The sequence below is a fragment of the Podarcis erhardii genome (assembly GCF_964252035.2).
Source record: "Podarcis erhardii genome assembly, chromosome: 3".
Lineage (NCBI taxonomy): Eukaryota > Metazoa > Chordata > Lepidosauria > Squamata > Lacertidae > Podarcis > Podarcis erhardii.
In genome coordinates, this window is record NC_138507.1 from 92,838,710 (window position 1) to 92,857,721 (window position 19,012).

At 41.5% G+C, this 19,012-nt stretch overlaps 1 protein-coding gene across 7 annotated transcripts in view; it reads left to right on the plus strand.

Moving 5' to 3' along the window:
- ENAH (ENAH actin regulator) overlaps positions 1–15,161 on the plus strand; it is a 70,706-nt gene extending 55,545 nt beyond the window's left edge. For 4 of the 7 annotated variants that reach the window (XM_081857781.1, XM_081857782.1, XM_081857783.1 and 1 more), the window contains 9 exons: positions 508–1,272; positions 3,972–4,264; positions 4,955–5,088; positions 5,402–5,456; positions 5,994–6,042; positions 7,221–7,287; positions 8,909–8,987; positions 10,832–10,889; positions 11,846–15,161. In XM_081857781.1, coding sequence (XP_081713907.1) covers positions 508–1,272; positions 3,972–4,264; positions 4,955–5,088; positions 5,402–5,456; positions 5,994–6,042; positions 7,221–7,287; positions 8,909–8,987; positions 10,832–10,889; positions 11,846–11,883 — 1,538 coding nt within the window. In that variant the 3' untranslated portion in view covers positions 11,884–15,161. The remainder of the gene's footprint in view (positions 1–507; positions 1,273–3,971; positions 4,265–4,954; positions 5,089–5,401; positions 5,457–5,993; positions 6,043–7,220; positions 7,288–8,908; positions 8,988–10,831; positions 10,890–11,845) is intronic. The other 3 variants (XR_014155490.1, XM_081857784.1, XM_081857785.1) reach the window with 3 other exon arrangements.
- The last annotated feature ends 3,851 nt before the right edge of the window (positions 15,162–19,012 follow it).

Genomic DNA, 19,012 nt, shown 5'->3' on the forward strand with positions numbered 1-19,012 from the left:
CAACAGCACACTGTTTGTTCACATTAAATCATAGTTTAACTTTAACTATGATTTAAAATAATACCTAAACCATGACAATGGTGCCTACATCTGAGCAGAAAATGCACTGGATTGCACTGTTCATATGCTGAAATTGTCATTCAGTAGTATTTTTTAAAAAAATTCTTAAGATCACTTCACTTGATTCCAACCAATTGATTTTGCTGATTACCTTTGAGAACTTACTGTGTAGTGGAGGGGTTTGGGCATTGTTGTTGTTTTTGCGTTTCCAGAACGTGCTTGTAAATTCAAATGTTGGCACAAATATATATGGCAAAATTGGAAGCATCTGTTGACAGTGTATAAATTCTCCTAACAGTAATTTACTTGTGCCTAATCCTCTGGTACTAACTATAGTCTACATTTATACATTTTGTTTGAATGCTGGTTTTGTTGCTTCATTAGCTCCCTTTTTCTCTCTCTCCTCTTTTATCCTGCCTTTGCTGCTGCTTTCCATCTTCTGTCCAGCTCCATCTTACGACAACTCCCCGTATAGTACTTCACTTCCTGAATACTCCAGTTGCCAGCCTCCTTCGGCACCACCTCCTTCATATGCTAAAGCAATGTCAGACTCTACTCCGGATTATGCTAATGTGACTTCTGCACAATCGGTTTCCTCTCCCCCTACACCACCACTAAGGCACTCTGCGTCACGTTTTGCTACATCTTTGGGCTCTGCCTTTCACCCCGTCCTTCCGCATTACGCCACAGTTCCTCGTCAAGTAAACAAAAATTCTCGGCCACCTTCACCCGTGAACCCCCCAGCCCCTTTGCCCCCTAGTACCAAGTCCACTACTTGGTCTGCTTCTAGTTTTGCACCTCTTCCCCCTTCTCCTCCTGTAATGATTAGCAGCCCCCCAGGCAAAGCCACTGGCCCAAAGCCTGTTCTCCCCATTCCAGTAACCGCTCAACTCTCCCAGTTGTCCCCATCCCCTACTGCACCCAATGGTCTTCCAGAACTGGCAAATTATCCAGCACCTTCGCCACCTACCTCTGGTCCAACGCCGCCACCTTCCTTTCAGCCTCTCTCGCTCTCTGGACCTCAAGCTTCCTCTCCAAGTTCCCCATATGCCTCGACTCCCTCATCCAAGCCTAGTGTTCTCCCTTCTCCCTCTGCAGCTCCCCCTGCCTCTGTTGAGAACTCTCTAAACTCTGTGCTGGGAGACTCCTCTGCTTCTGAGCCAGTCTTGCAGACAGCCTCTCAGCCGATTGAACCTCCTCCGTCCCAGCAGGGTAAGGTTTCTGTTACTGCTACTAATTAACTAATCAGGAATGCACTCAAAACTAATTTGCACCTGAAACTTGATTTATCCTGAAGAATTAGCATGTTGAAAAGCTGCAGTGATCTTAATACCCTCAGCAAAAGTTCAGCAGAATATCATGAGGAATTGTGAAACTTTGAAGAGCGGAGATACGTTTTTTCCGTCAAATTTAAATAGTGTATTCTGTTTTTGTTTTTGTTTTTTCATTTCTGGAAGTCCGTTGAAAGAGTTTTGCTGGGTGGTTTCTTGCTTTTTTAATCATTGGACATTAAATGAAGAATGTTGGCTGTGAATTGGGTTTTTCTCAGTTCAGTATTATTCACAAAAAGTATACGGAAAGCATAATTAGTAAGATTTAATACATCCATTTACACATACTTTAATTTGGTTTGTTTGTGTATCCAAAATAGTTTTTAAATTGCAGGTGTTGCATTGATTTAATGTGTAGCTGAAATTTCTGAGGAACCCAAAGGTAGTTACTTAATGTGATACAAATTTGGTTTATAACAAGATGAATTGATCCTTTTAATGTTTCCCTCAGTCTGGGCTAAACATTTTAAAGAGTTTGTTACTCTAAATCAGTGTTTCCCAACCTTTTTTGGGCAAAGGCACACTTGTTTCATGAAAAAAATCTCGAGGCACACCACCATTAGAAAATGTTTAAAAAATTGACTCTGTGCCTATATTGACTACATATAAAGTAACTCTCTTTAATAGGAATCAAATAAACACGGGGCGTCCGACTCGCCTCCCTCCCACGGCACACCAGCCGACGTCCCGCGGCACACTAGTGTGCCGCGGAACACCGGTTGGGAAACACTGCTCTAAATAACTCACAACTCAGGAGCAGGCAACCCTTTATTGATTTGAGGTATTCCACCACTGCAAGGACAGATGAAAATCAACTTGCATTTCATAGTAAATTTACTTCTGTAATTGTGGACCACCCTTCGTTAGGGATTTTTTCTTTAAAAAAATCTAATCTTATTTTTCATCCAGGCAGTGGGGCAAAACTTCTCATTCCATCAACATTTAAAAGTCTTCTAACTCACTAATGTATGCTGTATTAATATTTCTGGAAATAAGCACGGGCATGAGGTGCAAATGTATAAGGTATCTTGTCTTAGGTTTACTTAAATTGGTGGAATTTAGGCCTGTGTTCTTTAGACTTATAGTGGGGATAGACACATTATTGATATTGTGAACATCACCTTGAATGGAGGGTATTTTTTATTTTTCTTATATTATGTATTTTGTGTTTTTATGTTGTAAACCACCCTGTGGTCTTCAGAAGAAGGGCAGTATATAAATTCAATAAATACAAATAAAGAAGAAATGTAGTAGAACTGGAAAAGGTGCAGAATGTGGGCAAAATTATGAAGGTGATGGAGCAGCTTAGAGCTTTTTAGTTGGTAAAAAGGGGGTAGGCATAATGGAGGTGTACAAAAGGGAATAGACAAGTTTTTCTTGCTCTTTTAGTTCTAGAACCCGAGATCATCCAGTGAAGGTGAACCCTGGGAGATTAAAGACATACAAAATGAATTACTCATTCACCTAGTTTAGGCATGGGAAACTTCCTAGTACAGCTCACAGTTTCCCCCTCATTGCTGTCTCCCCAGCAAACCACACCCATCTTTCTCACATCTGACATCATCTCCCAGTACCTGCCAGTGCACACCTGGGGAATCTTAAAGTGCACTGCCAAGGGAGACTCCCCCTGTCACTACTGATCAGCAGATTGCTGGTGAGAGCAAACCAATTGGAGTTGGCTGCACTATGAATTTACTCATGGGGAACTCCCTAGCCAGCAGATTCCAGCCAGAGTTGACCAGCTGATTGGTAACTTCAAGCAGCACTTGTCTGGGCTTGAATACAGAGGTAAATGGGTCACCTGGTATCATAGTGCTGTCTGATTATTGACAGGTCGGAGTCACCCTTGGAGGGTGAGAGAACCCAGCATTTGGCCCACCAGCTGAATCCAATTCCTCACTCCTGATGCAGTGCATAGTTAAACTATGGCATTTGGTACCACATGGTGTAGTAATAGACACCAACTTGCACAGCTTTAAAGTAGGGTTCGATACATTCATGGAGGATAAAGCTATCAATGACTACTAGCATCAAGGGCTATATGCTCTCAATACCCGTTATTGGGAATCATGAGCAGGAGAGTACTGTTGTGTTCCTGTCCTGCTTATGCGCTTCCCATACGCATTTGGCCACCATGTGAACAGAATCCTGGACTAAATGTGTCCTTGATCTGATCCAGCAGGCTCTTCCTATGTCACTGGGCTTCTATGCATAGATTTTTCTTGTCTACATCATGTTTTACCTCTGTCTTTAAGGTAGGGGTCTGTTTTGTTTTTTGATAAGGTTGTGCAAAGGCCGCTCAGTATCACGTCCCTCAAAACATTCACATGAATTTTGTTTGTGGCATATCTGTTTCCTCTTAAGAAGTTTTGAGGGTAGTTTTATTTCAAGCTGAATTGTCTGTTCATTACTATTTATGTGTGCCTATTAGAATGAAGGAATATTTTTCTTTGATATTGAAACCAGCATGGGGACCATGCAGGTTTTTTTCCCCTTAATGTAGTATAGAATTGGTTTCCTGACAGTCTTCCCTTTTTGTCACAATTTTTGTTTGGTTTTTGTGTGTGTGTTTTTAATTAGGTGTTATCCAAGGACCACCTGCACCCCCACCCCCACCGCCTCTCCCACCTGGCCCTGTCCAGTCACCACCAGCAGTCCCCCCTCCCCCTGGACCCCCTCCTCCTCCCCCTCTTCCACCAGCGGGGCCGCCTCCCCCACCACCTCCCCCCCTTCCTAACCAGGTTCCTCCCCCACCTCCGGCCCCTCCTCTGCCTCCTGCGGGTTTTTCCATGGGATCGATGTATGAAGACCACCGTCCTTTAACAGGACTAGCAGCTGCTCTTGCTGGAGCCAAACTCAGAAAAGTATCGCGGGTAAGCACAGTTCCAGACATTTTAATTTTAACTTTCGAATTAAGGTCTTCATCTGCTCAGACTGTTCATAACGAATGGCTAGAATAGCGATCAACAATGTCTCTAAAATGCCTATATCTAACTTTATTAGAATTAACTATACAGCAGTACCTTGGAAGTTGTTGTTCGGAAGTCCATTCGACTTCCAAAATGTTCGGAAACCAAAGCGCGGCTTCTGATTGGCTGCAGGAAGCTCTTGCAGCCAGTTGGAAGCCGCAGAAGCCCCATCGGACGTTCAGGTTCCAAAGAACGTTCGCAAACCGGAACACTCACTTCCAGGTTGCAGCGTTCGGGAGCTAAAACATCCAAGTACCAAGGTGTTTGGGATCCAAGGTACGACTGCAATGGGATACTGTTCAGATGTAACCCAGTATTGGCCTTGCAGGTCAAATTTGATAGGTGGACAGGCTGCTGCTGTGCTTCTACTGCTTCCACAAATAAACAAAACAAGGAGCACATCTTGGAGGCTCCTCAGCCCTGGGGTATGGCTAGGCTTTCGCTTAGTCAAATTAAGCGACCTACTGGTAATTATTAAAATACTTCGAACTTTCCCCAGACTATTTAAGTCCTTTGTTGCCATCTATAAAATCTGACTCCTCATTCTAACAATATAATTTCCATGTCTTTACTCTTGGGCCTTGTCAATTTTAGAATGAAGATTCTCCTAATACCAGTGGAGGAGCAAGCTCTGCTTCGCCCAAAACAGATACTGGCCGTGGGAATGGGCCGCTCCCGCTTGGAGGAAGTGGCTTAATGGAAGAAATGAGTGCCCTGCTGGCAAGAAGGTAAGATGATAGTTTAATTTTTACATCTTTAATATGGTTCTCACTGTACAGGTTTGGCAGGTGTATTTTTCCCATCATGGGAGCAAATGGCAAAGAGCTATAAACATCTCAGTTTCTTGGTATGCGTACTGTATGATGCGCCTATGATGTGAGCACATTTTCAGTGTGCACACTTATGTTTTTGCATGTTGAGTGTCATTTGTTTCAATGAGGACAATTTTCACAAGCTGCCGAGGAGTGATAGCAAAGCCATACATTGGCAAGCAGTGTTGAGTAAGGAGTAACTGAGTTCACTTTTTGTCCCTGCTTGAAGGAGACGAATTGCTGAGAAGGGGTCATCAGAAGCAGAAACAAAGGAAGATAAAAATGTAAGTTGACAAATTAATCTGGCACAATATGCAACATACCATATAACCAAATTACAGGTAACTCACACCTTATGCTTATTTTATTTACGTGATCACAGCTTTGCACGCACCACACAGCTGCAATTGTGGGCTTACCTGGCAGCATCTCAGAGCACTTGCACCTTCTGCCTTTCTTGCTGGGCTTTGAGAAGGCAGCAGAAGGACTCTGAGACCCTGCCAGAGCTCTTAGGCCACCTTCCCACACCTGGGTAAGCAGCACTCCACCTTGCAGAGTGGGGGTTCCAGGGGTTTCTGATTTCACACGTTTTTGTGTTTATACATGGACCCTCAGAACCAAACCCTCACATAAGATGCAAACTACCTGTATTTTAATTTTTGAGATTAACTTGCCTTAATGGGGAAAACTGCTTCGGTGCTTCATATCTGCTAAAAAAAACCCCCAATAACTTTAAATGTTCCATCTGATTATGTCACCTCACTTCTGGAAATTTTGACTAGACTTGCAGGTTGATTGTATTTTTCATCTAATTTAAATAGGAAGAACCAGAGCATTCAGCTTCAAAGCCTCCTTCAACAAGCACACCTGGTAAGTTGTACAAAACTGTGACATTCACATAGCTGACACAAATTCTGTGCATTCATTGTCCTTGCTTTTAAGGTTCACTTTCCAAAATCAAGTATGTCAGTAACAACTTAAGCTCTATACCTAGAACGGATTTCTAGTTTGACAAGCAAAATAGCAATCTCTGCAGCTTTTAACTGGATGCTGTTGCTTACTGTAAATATGGATGCAACGAATTTCTTAAGATAGAAATGTTTGAATTCCTAGAATAATAGAATCGTAGTGTTGGAAGGAACCCCAAGTCTCATCCAGTCTAACCCCCTGCAATGCAGGAATCTCCGCTAAAGCATCCATGGCAGATGGCCATCGAACCTCTGCTTAAAAACCTCCAAAAAAGGAGAGCCCACCACCTCTTGTGAGTTCTTCAAGGTCAGGCATCCCCAAACTCGGCCCTCCAGATGTTTTGAGACTACAATTCCCATCATCCCTGACCACTGGTCCTGTTAGCTAGGGATGATGGGAGTTGCAATCACAAAAGATCTGGAGGGCTGAGTTTGGGGGTGCCTGTTCAAGGTGTTGTGTGTACATCAAGCGGGATTGAAGCCACCGTTTCCATCTTAACCTATCATAATGGGGCTTGTATATGGGCTCCCTTTTTTAAACTCTTCCTTTCAACCAGTTTTTTTAAAAGGGGAATATAGCATATATTTCCTTTTAAAGGACTGATTGAAAGGAAATAGGTAAATGGCAGTGAGGTAGATGATAACCAGTGATTCAGCATTGCAAAATTCTTAGCAGGAGCTTTAAAAAAAATCTCTCTGAAGTGAGAGGCCCACAGGATGATTTGTACATAGGAACAAAATGCCCTAATGGCTGGGGTCTAAATTGTCTCTGTCTGCCTGGGAAGACTTTCAGGTCACAGTGTATCACTTACTGAAAGCATTGGCTCGGCATGCTGTGGGTAAAATATAATATGGATTATTGGGAAATGGGTGGAGTACCTAAGACAGCAAGTTTTTCAATGTCACTGCTTAAATCTGTGGTACACAGCCAGGCGCAAAGTGATTGGAGCCGTACAAGTCATCTTAGCTCATAAAGATTACTCTTTTTAAAGTACTATTGTTAACAGCTCAGAGAAGGACTTCTATACAGCAGTAAACAAATGTATGTAAGTAACATCCAGTGATTTTTATCTCCTGCAGAACTAACTAGAAAGCCTTGGGAAAGAACGAGTGCAATGAATGGAAGCAAGTCACCCATTATCTCGAGGTAGTTGTCTTTTGTTTGCAGGGTACAACCCCCAACCACCCCAATGTGACTGGAACAGAGGAATTTTATTTTTAAAAATTGAATAGTAAAATGCAAACCTAAGTATTTTATGGCTATGGATAGTGTTCCGTATCAAATGAATCTTGTGCCAAGGAGTGGAAGAATCAAATACCTTTTAGCCCTTCAATTATTTGTCCTTTAAAGATTTTTGTTTGTTTGTTATAACAAAGCATGCAGTGAAAGATGAAGATCAGTAATAAAAAAGGGTGAGGTTACTTTCCTTTTTCAAGAAAGCCTGATATTGAATTATTAATTTTACATTGTCATAGCAATTTTTCCTCAGGAATTAGACAAGTAATATATTTAGAATAAAGTTATACTAAGCTTAAGTAGTAGATTGTGTATGAGTTCAGCATTAATAAGGAGTTGAAAAACGATTTCACTACAGAGTGTTTCCCCCAGGCTGAGGACAGTGAAACAATTGCTGAGATGGCTAGAGTGCTGGTGGAGAAAAATTCGTTCTGAATCGGACCAAACATCGGTTAGAGCTCAACGTCGAGCCCACCAAGTGGCGATAGCAGCAGCGAAGAACACCTTCTTCGCTGCCTCTATCGCATATGCTGAAAACAGTTCCATGAAACTCCTTCAGGTAGTTCGTAATTGAACAGAACCACCTTCTCCATTGGGGACCTATAAGGACTCCCAAGATCTCTTGCAGTGATTTCGCAAAAAAAAAAAAAAAAAAAAAATGGAGATAAAAATTACTCAAATTGGAACTAGTGATGGTGGTGAAGGTCCTGTGTGAGTGACTGGATGCGGTTGGAAGGTGGATGGCAGTTAATGGACTGACATTGAATCCCAAGAAGACATAAGTACTGTTTCGGGGGGGGCAGGTGGAGGGGACTCCCTGGTCCTGAACGGGGTAACTCTGCCCCTAAAGGCCAGGTGTGCAGCTGTGGGGTCATTTTGGACTCACATCTGTCCATGGAGGCACAGGTTAATTCTGTTTCCGGGGCAGCTGTCTACTAGCTCCATCTGGTGTGGTGGCTGAGATAATGCCTGCCTAAAGTAATACCTTTAGTGGATTCCTCCACTAGATCAAAAGCCTGTGGACTGAAGGAGCCCATTGTTCACTGATGGTGAAGTTTGGGTCCAAGCTTCACCAGCAATGAACACACAAATTTACCATGTAACCAAACATCGCATGGCCTTCCATTAGCTGTGTGTTTTTAGAAGGACAGAGAATTATTATAATTATAATTTAATATTGTTGCTGCTTTGATGACTTTATATCAAGGCAGGATATAACCTTTTATGTAAAGGAGTCCACTCAGAAGTGAAACTTCCATTTAAAATCAACAACACAACATTCTACTTTTAATGGTCAGACTGCCATTCTCCTGACATTTTTCAGTTTGAGATAAAAGACCATCTAGGTCCAGCAGAAGCAGTTTGCTCATCAGTCAAGAAAACAGAATAATTAAACTTCTTAACTACTTGGTGGTGGGGGTGGGTTGTAAAGGCATGGTAGGCAGTAGATCACTGTTCTTATAAATTGAATTTCTGGTGGAAGTAGCAGGTAGCATAGTTAACTTGAACCATGTTTGTTTGTTCTTCACAGACCAAAATCTGCATCCTCTGGGCAACCCAGTACAAATGGAGTACAGTCTGAAGGGCTAGACTATGACAGATTGAAACAGGTAAATATTTTATACTAGAACTCTAGTCCTAATTCCAGTTACCTTCTCACTATATAGAAAGGTCTGGTGACTTCTGTTTCAGTGTATCTGAAGAAGTGTGCATGCACACGAAAGCTCATACCTAGAACAACTTAGTTGGTCTTTAAGGTGCTACTGGAAGGAATTTTTTTATCTAGTCCTAATGTTGTTTATGATATTGACTTTAATTATTTCTGGTTGACAACAAACTTTATTTCTATAATTTCTCCGCCATTTGAGCAGCATGGTGTACAACATGATAGAAAGAATATAAAGTACAACAATAAAACATTTTTAAAAACCACAGATATGCTTAGTATGCAGGTCTTAAAGCAGTCTATTGAAAACAGCTACAGAAAACATCTAGATATAGCTGCCTTCAGTCACTATGAAACACTTTAATGAAAGGGTTTTAACCAGTCGTCAAACTACCAACATAGGTGGTTAAACATGCATCCCACGGACATTATTAAGCTTCTGGGCTTAATATCCTGGTTAATTAACAGACTTTAAACCAGAATTTCCAGTTTTGACCTTAATAAGGAACTCTAGTTTTAAATGAGCAGGATCTCTGAATGAATGGCAGAGGGGACATGGGCAAAGAAGCCTTAAACTGGTTTCTGGCTTCATAAATTGTGGTACGAAGTAGATAAGAATACCTCCTAATCTGACATAGAATTGCTACTTCGCTAGTTTCATTGTAAATAAACACTTCTTTTTAAGGCATTGCATCAATACTGCCCCTGTTTTACATAACATTTCCTCTGGGAAGGGGGTTTTCTGCACACAGTGAGGCAGCAAAATCACCCTCTTCTTCCTTATCCCATCACCCTTGCCTATCTTGCCACTGAGATCCCTGAGTTTCCACAAATAGATGCAACAATCAGTATGTGATCGGTTCCCAGATTTGTGTGGTGGAGGGGAATTACCGTATTTTTTGCCCTATAGGACGCACTTTTTCCCCTCCAAAAATGAAGGGGAAATCTGGGTGCGTCCTGTGGGGCGAATGCAGGCTTTCGCTGAAGCTTGGAGAGCGAGAGGGGTCGGTGCGCACCGACCCCTCTCGCTCTCCAGGCTTCAGGAAGACATCCGCAGCCTAGGCAGCCCTGCGGGAGTTCTGAAAAGCAGAGTGCCTGGCGCGCTGAAAGCAGAGTGCTTGGCGCTTCAGGAACACATCCGCAGCCTAGGCAGCCCAGCGGGAGTTCCCCGCAGGGCTCCCCACACTACGGATAGCAGCCTGCCGCCCGGCGCGAAGGGCGCCCTGAAGCAGAGCGCCCCTCGCGCCGGACAGACATCCGCAGTGTGGGGAGCCCTGCCGGAGTTCCCCACAGGGCTCCCCACGCTGCGGATAGCAGCCTGCCGCTCGGCGGGCAGGGCGCACTGAAGCAGAGCGCCCCGCGCTAGGCAGGCATCGGCCAGCCCCACAAGCTCGGGGGACAGCAGAGAGGCGCAGCGCCGCCATCCCGCTGTTCCTCGACCTGGTTCGGTTTCCCCGACCTGGTTTTGGGGGGAAAATAAAGGAAATTTTTTTTTCTTTATTTCCCCCCCAAAAAACTAGGTGCGTCCTATGGGACAGAGCGTCCTATGGGACGAAAAATATGGTAGCTCTACATTTTGAGCTTGTGTTCACTGGGTTCTCTCTGTTCTCAAGCTCTATACAAAAGTAGGGGAAAATTATAATTTGATCTAGGTCATAGAAGCACTTCATTTTGAGTGTCGCTACTTGAAATTTAAAAGTAGGCTTGTTAAATCTTTTTCAATTTTGATGGCTTTTAAATTGCCTTGGGCAAAACTTTTGACTTTTTAATTCTGTTCTGATACTATAGGATATTTTAGATGAAATGAGGAAGGAATTAACGAAACTAAAAGAAGAGTTAATTGATGGTGAGTATTTCAACCTATGACTGGTTTTCAGGATTTTAAGAATGGGTTAGGGTTTTGAAATGGAAAATTCTCAGACCTCACATGCTTACCTTTCATTGGCACATGATCCTGACCCCCAAATGTTCCACTATCACAATTACAATGGAGGAGTATGTTTCAGTTGATCAAGAGTTTGGCTTCAGGTCCATGAGGCCTCTATCCACTCCTACCTGAATTGATATCTAGTTTGTGGGCAAGTCACTGTTTTGCCTCAACCTCCCTATCTATAAAATGGTGGTGTAAATATCTGTTAAACTGGCCTGCCTTCAAAAGGTGATGTTCGAATATAAACTTGGAATTTAAAGCAGACTGCCGATTAAAAGCTCTGGATAAATAGTAAATGTCCTTAGACCCTGCCCCACTTTATTATGTACTTAGGCTGGCTGTGGCACTTCCAGAACATTAGATTACCAGAGTATGGTTTACTGTGACAAAGCTATCCATCCAAGAATAACAATAGCTAGAGCTGGAAAACCACCAGAACCACTTGGGCTTCCCTGGACAAAGCTGGATCCAAGAAAACACCCAGGCTATGTACCTGGTTTTTCATGGGAAATATAATCCCATTTAGAGTGTGCTGTCTTATCTAATTCCCAGACCCTAGAAACACCTAGCAACAGAGCCTTCATCTTGTCAGAATTCACTTTCAGTTTATTAGTCCTTTTGGGACTACCACACTATAATGTAGCTCCCTCGGCCTGAAGACAGATGAGTGCCACAACCCCGTAGTCACCTTTGACTGGACTTAACCATCCAGGGGTCCTATACCTTTATCTTTTACCTATAGCCACATTGTCTGTACTACGTTTGAGGAAACACTGTCTTGATACAGGTTTTCTCAAATGAACAGACCACATCCTTTCTCTGTTGAGATACTGCAGAGTTTAACAGCAATTTCCCTCCTCTTTCCAAATCAGCAATCCGGCAAGAACTGAGCAAGTCGAATACAGCATAGTAGGACTTAGCCATTGTGACCACTGGTCTTGGCACAAAATCGACTACATTTTGCGAGCTGTTAGAAGAAAATGGAAAAAAATACACTTGGAAGAAGGGCAAGATTCTGAAAGCTTTCAGACATCACTTCGGTATACGATTTCCCTTTGCTGCTGTTTTCTGACTTTAAACCTGGTGGAAAATGTTATTAAGTTGCGGTAACGATTTATGCAGAAAATCCTATACCTGTCAGACGAGATCACAGTGCATTGAAATGTTTTCATATTGAGATGAAGCTGCACATTCACAATTCATTAAGACTAAAAGAGAGATAGAGAGAGAGGAGAGAGAAAAGCTTGGGAAGGCTTTTCAGAGAGGTTTTCTTAGTGAAGGATTTAGCAAGTTATACTGTTGTACAAATGTATCTCAGGTTAGTCTTCCTATCATATGGGGTGTTTCCATAAATTAAAGATCAAACATGACTTCAGTTCACAAAATAAAGAGCAGATAAGAGTATGTTGTAAAATACAAAATTGGTGAATGAGAGATCTTCTAGGATGTGATGATATATTGAGTTTTGGAATCTTATGATAGGAAGCCTCTCTAGTTAGCCTTCGTACAGTTTTGTAGGGGAAAATGCAAATGCTGTCCTGAGTATAAAGATGTAGATGCCTTCCTAAATTGTAATGCTTTACCAAATCTAAGACTTCTCCAGAAAACAAATCAATGGTCAAATGTAAATTGTTAGATTGTTAGAGACTTACCGTAGGTTTTTGAGCTTTTAAGATTTATGCATGTAGACATTTTTGTAATATAACACAACCACAGAGTTGGCTTTTTAATTTAAAACATCCTTGCATGCCACAAATATTAAGTAGCCTTTTTACAGTAAGGCCTAGTTAACGCCCAGGCAAAACTTGGGAGGTGTAGGGTTGGGGGTAGGGTGACTTTTTTTATTTAAAAGAATTTGTATTAATTACTGCACTATTTTTCCTTATATTGCATGCATGTGTAATAATAAGGAAAATGTTGTGACTTATCAGTAACCATGTTAAATAGAAGCAGATACTTAATAATTTTTTTGTATCATTTTGTTTGTATTTCAAAATTAGTAATGCTTCAGTAAGGGGTTTGGAAACCCTTAAGCGATTTTGCTTCTTTTTCTTAACTTGGTATAAAGTTAAGCATCATGATTAAACTTAGAGGTAATTTTTTAAAAAAGAGGCATACAAAAGTAGTACAGAGCAGTCTTTCCACAACAGCTACTTGAACCTGTGCATTGAGGTCAGTTTCTACTTAATTTGGGAGTGAGCATAGTGCAAGGGTTATTTATGCTGCCAATCCTTTAATCCCAGTTTAAGTGACTAGGAGCAGGTCATGAGGTCATGTACTTCTCCCCAACCTCTCCCCAACGTAAATTCCTCCTGCCCTTCTCCCCATCTCTGAATCGTGGTTAACGGTTGCATCATCACTGGCCGGAAACTTGACAAGATCATATTTTAACCAGGACTGGAAAAGCTTTTGGTGCCAGTGCTGCCTGTAACCAGGGTTAAGGAGCCGGGGGGGGGGGTGAGCGGGTCATGCCAGGAAAGGTGCACATTTTCCTACAGCTTGCTCCTGATCCTTTAACCATGCAGTGGACCTAGGTCAGGCATGGCCAAACTTGGCCCTCCAGCTGTATTGGGACTACAGCTCCCATCATCCCTAGCTAACAAGACCCAGTGGTCAGGGATGATGGGAACTGTAGTCCCAAAACAGCTGGAGGGCCAAGTTTGGCCATGCCTGACCTAGGTAGTCTAGGTCAAATATTGATGCACAAAGTCACACGATGGAAAGTCTTAAGAACAGTGGTGGCAACAACATACTCTTCAAAGATGAAATTCACTTTGTTCCATCTCCTGTTCCAGTGTCCAAACTTTTACTGAGATATCCCATACAGACTTCCAGAAAGGGATGGGGTGGGGAATCCTGCAATTTTAAATGTTGTAATTCGGCAAATAATGTGCAACAATCTATAATTCCCACTGCCTCTTAAATTCTCCATGCTATATAATAGTGCCATATTTATCTTGTGAGCTATGCTGATTTGAAAAAAATAACTTGTGGCTATGGACAGAATTACTCATTTTCTTGAATTACCCACTTTCATCCAGTTTAGTTCATAAGAAAGCTTTATTTACCATATCCTCCCAAGTGTTGGGCACCAAAGCAAATTAACAGCTGCTTATTGCTACTTAAAGTTTTCATTGAGGACATTCTCTGTTTCCCCTCTTTCTGTAAGATAGAAGTATGGCATATAAAATATGATCCAAAAATCAGTGGTTACATTTTTTTAAAGTGTTATCTGCATGCATTAGTTGAAGGCATTTTTTAAAATAACAAGGCAAACAGATGTTGCTCTCAAATTAAGAGGAGGCATTTTCATCTTTTAAAAGTAATTTCTGATTAAACAGTATAACCCTAAATGCTTACTCTTTTCAGAAATCATGTCTGATTTTGTTTGTAAAGAAAATTCAGAGATAGCCTAGCAGAATGTTAGAGGTGTAAGTGGTCCAAAGGTAAGAAAACTGAGTTACTAGATTGTGAACGAAACTGGTTAATGCACTAAACGTTTTGTGCCTTGGTCTAAAAATAACATGATTTCTGTGCAAAAGGAAAAAAAGAAACAGGTCTTTGTACTCTTTCTACGTGCATAGTTATGTGATCCTGAATTGGACCGTTCCAGGAAATCCAATTTTAGTTAAACTGTAAATTAAGGCTGTTTTAACGACAGCTATGCCATTGCTAGATAGTCCTGTAATTAAAATGAGCTACAGAGGAAGCTTAGGTTATTTTAATTACTGTTCTTTTAAAAAAAATGTTATGATGGTTCCTGTGCTTTTGTACAGTGGATGCCTTAAGCTGAATATGGTTTAGGGGATCACTTTTAATTCCAGGAAGGTATTGCTTTCCTCAACACTGTGATCTGATCTGTGATAAATCTGTCCTATTCATACACAAGTGGCTAACAAGTCAATTGCAAACAAACTGAATGTACAAATCTTAGTGCTGGTGCTGAAATCTCTTCAGAGTTGTCATGAAACAAAGTTCATTGTTCAAAAAGTTTGCAAGCATCAAGTGTCAATCAAAACTGAAGATGAAACACTAATGAATGTTGAATTTTCATGCATTTAGTTTTACCTCCTTTTGAGTTTTTCAGTTAATTCTCTGCTATTTTTACCATATTGTGTCATTTTAAAATTTCTTAAAATGCTAACTTTGTTTTGTTTGAGCAGATGAAATAAAATTGCAATATATACATGCTGCTGCTATTGTTTATGAGACTTGATGTCATAATGAGAAACTGATTCCTCCTCCTTGGCGTTACCTAGTCCTATTGTCCTAAATTCATAGCATACTAAACATGCTACCTCCACAAAGAATGTAACAAATAATGCTCATAATTCAAAACTTATGCTGAATCCAAGAAAGTGGAGCTATTTCATCTTGAAGTTGCTTTTGAGCTTTGTTTTGTCTCCATCCAGGCTCCCCATACCAATGAATGAATGAACACACACAAACACAGCACCACACTACATTATGCTACACAAAAGCAACACCATACATTTTGTCCAAACAGTTGTTTGTGCTTGTTCCTTTGTTTCATGTTTTTTAACCCATTAGTCCCCACCGCTTTTTTTCTTTGCTGACATCTTGTGTTGGATATAACACAAAAATGATTTGTGACGCTTTCTTTGTTAAGCTTCCACCCTTTCACTCAAATCACTTCTCACTGTCTAGGTAATGTCATTTATGTGATTTGACAGACTAGATCAGGCATGGCCAAACTTGGCCCTCCAGCTGACCACTGGTCCCGTTAGCTAGGGATGATGGGAGTTGTAGTCCCAAAACAGGTGGAGGGCCAAGTTTGGCCATGCCTGGCCTAGATCATAAAAAGCTCCCTGTTTAAGATAGAAAGACAAGATCAGACATTAATGAGGTCAAAGAGAAATTATGGGCTTCATTAATTAAATGGAACCAGGGAGCACTTTCCCATCAAGTAGAGAGTATGTGGGTATCTTGACAGTGAGATTAGAAAGAGGATAAGTTGCTGATATATGTAGAAAACAGAAGCAGAGGAGGAGGGACATTAAAGGCATAAACATCTGATTTGAGGCTAGAAGGGAATACTATGGATAATTGTTAAAACACTTAAGTAGGTAACCACTATGGCTTTCACTTAGGAAACAGCATTTTGAGGGCATTGGATTGTGTAAACCTAGGTTTCCCTCTGCTGACTGCTGTTGGAATTTCAACTATTTAGGCATGAGCTTAGTTTGTTAAAAGCAAGTAAAATGTGATGCTCCATATGTAGGACTTAAATACTTTATACACTCAAAAGAAATATTTGTCCAACTAAATCATACTTGGAAATAAATGGACTTATCTTACTTTGAAGAGTCTGTATGAGTAACCACTGGATATCACCTTATGCAAATAACTACACTGGGACATTTCATTTTCAAAAATTACATCCCAGTAATTCAAGCCTGCCAAGCTATCATACGTCTCCCATGAGAGAGGGGAGGGCTGTTGTCACTTGTTGGAGGGGGGGGGGAAGACACCAATCATATTAAAGCTTAGTGCACTGCATATAAATTACAACTCATTGAGTGTGTAAGTTTTGGGAGCAGATGGATACCATGTCAGCCTGATCAAAGTTCTTAAGAGCCACATACAGCAAGGTTTTGGTATGCAGCACAAGAAGCACAGTCCTTGTTCCTGCAGCTTCCCCATTAGCACTCCCACATATTGCCTCCACAATTGGTTCATTTCCCAGGATCCAGTCATTGCTCTCGAGTTTTTCATGGCATATGTCTCTCCCCACTTCTATCATTCATCCAGCTCTTCTTTGGTAGGTGGGTTCTGGCTGCTGCTGCCACCTTTGCTCGATTATGCCAGATGGTGTTGGCAGTCGCTAGCAGTCGTGTGTTGATCCACACAGCCACCATGGGAAAACACCAGATCACCAGATTTGCTTGTGCCGTAGCCGTTGTGCCCAGTAGCATTTAACATTCTTTTTTTCTTGCCATCTCTTTTAAGGCATTTCCAAGGGTGATGCTATAATCATTAGCAGCTGGTGAACAAAGCCAGCGTCATTGCTTTGATTCTTCCTTCCATTTCGGTCATGACAGGAGCAAATGCTTCATAATCACCTGCTTCTTGTAAAGGCCTTTAATGCGTTCTTCACAATAGCGGTGCCTTCTTAAAGCATTCCCTAAACCAGCTCAGCATTGAACTGAGCCTAGGCAGAATTAAATTCCTTTAACACTTTTCTTTTTTAAAAAATAATGAAATGTTGGAAGGAACATTGTAAGATTCCAGGATGATCAGTTTAAAACAGGGATGGAACACCTATGACCTCGATAAGTGTTTGCTGGTCTGCAGCTTCCATCACCCTTGAACGTGCTGGCTTAGCTTGTTGAGAGAGTCCAGCAATATCTGGAGGACTGCAGGTTTCCCTCCCTTTGTTTATGAAAAAGGGATGGACAAACCACCTGGAGAGGGACAGGAAATACTGAATTGGGCTGAGAATGGGGGGAATCACTTGGACTGGGACTGAGAGCAGGTCTGGATGGTAGGGAAGTGATTGGGCTGTGAACCCTGTGAGGATAACCGCCCACTTTTTTGTTCCCCTACCCGGAAAACTGGACAAACGCCGGCTCCCTCAGCCTGTAAAGCGAGATGAGCGCTGCAACCCCAGAGTCGTCTGTGACTGGACTTAACTGTCAGGGGTCCTTTACCTTTACCTTTATATTGGGTTGAATGGTTCATATGACCCAACCTAATAGGGCAGGCAGAAAGCCATGAGAAGGGCATTACATCTGTCAGTTCTGGGCGGTCAGGGAGGCTGAAGGAAGCAGGAGAGACATGGTGCCTCTAACTTTCCAAGGCACATTATATAAATAGAGCTGATAGGCCCCTTACTGAATACTGGATCTTGACCTTGGCTTAACCAGGCTGACAGAACAACACATGTTCCACTTTGAGAGATTCGTGCTGCCACTTAATTTCCAAGGCTCTCCATGCAAATTTCAAAAAGCAGATCTGGCTTGATAGAAAATTAACAATATTTGAAGCAAGATGAGATCAAGAAAAAGCTACAGCAAGTGCATTGTACCCAGGCACAAGGAAGGCAATAGTTATCTGACAAATTCAACCTCACGAGGCAGAAATTTCATACATGCCACATGGATCTCTCTGAAGTTGCCACTTTCAAGATCTTAATAAAACTCTCTAATTTAGAATGTAACTTTAAACAAAAGCAACCCCTCTTTTCAAGCACAAGACCTGTCTTTGCTTCATTTTCCTTCAAAGTTGAGTGTTTTCCATGCACAAACGTACCGAAACAGCAATGGTTTAAGAAATAAGCGGCCACGTGGGCTATTGCAGCCTTTGCCAATGTAGTCCAAAACACCTAGAAGGCACTGAGTTGGGGAAGGCTAGCCTAGTGGTGTTATAGACGTTCAGTGTTTTAAAATACTTAAATGACATAAAAATGGATGACTGTCTTCAGTTACTTTCCAACAATAGGAATCCCAAGTATCTGTTTTCATCCTGACAGGCAAAATCTGGGGAGAAAAGTAATGTTTTGGTTTTTCACAATCAGACACAATGCAGAAAGCACCTTGTATGGAACTTGCTTGACAGTAGGCTCTCAGTCTGAGAGCTACTGTGCTATCTACATTATGTTTAAGACTTCAAGTACCATATACCTACAAAACCAAAACAACACTTGAAAAGTAGTAAGTCCTTTCATTTAGCAACTATTTATCACTATTTGGAAGCCATAATTGCTGCTGATGGTGCTGCCTACATTGGACTGCTTACTGAGAAACTTTGCAACTTAAGTTGATAGCAGGCAAGTCAGACAAACATGAGAGTAACTTGGTGTTACGAAATTCTCTACTAGTATTAGATTCAAGTCCATTGCTTGTACTTAACATTCTTGTATTAACCTTTCATTCCCCGCTTAATTTTATATATACATTCATTTAACAGCAATAATTTCTTGCGAGTTTTGGGAAGGTGGTCTTTGGCTTGCTGTTGGCCCTTGCATTTGTAATAAAACCCGATCTAAGCTATAGTTATAATGGCACCTAACGTCTCTG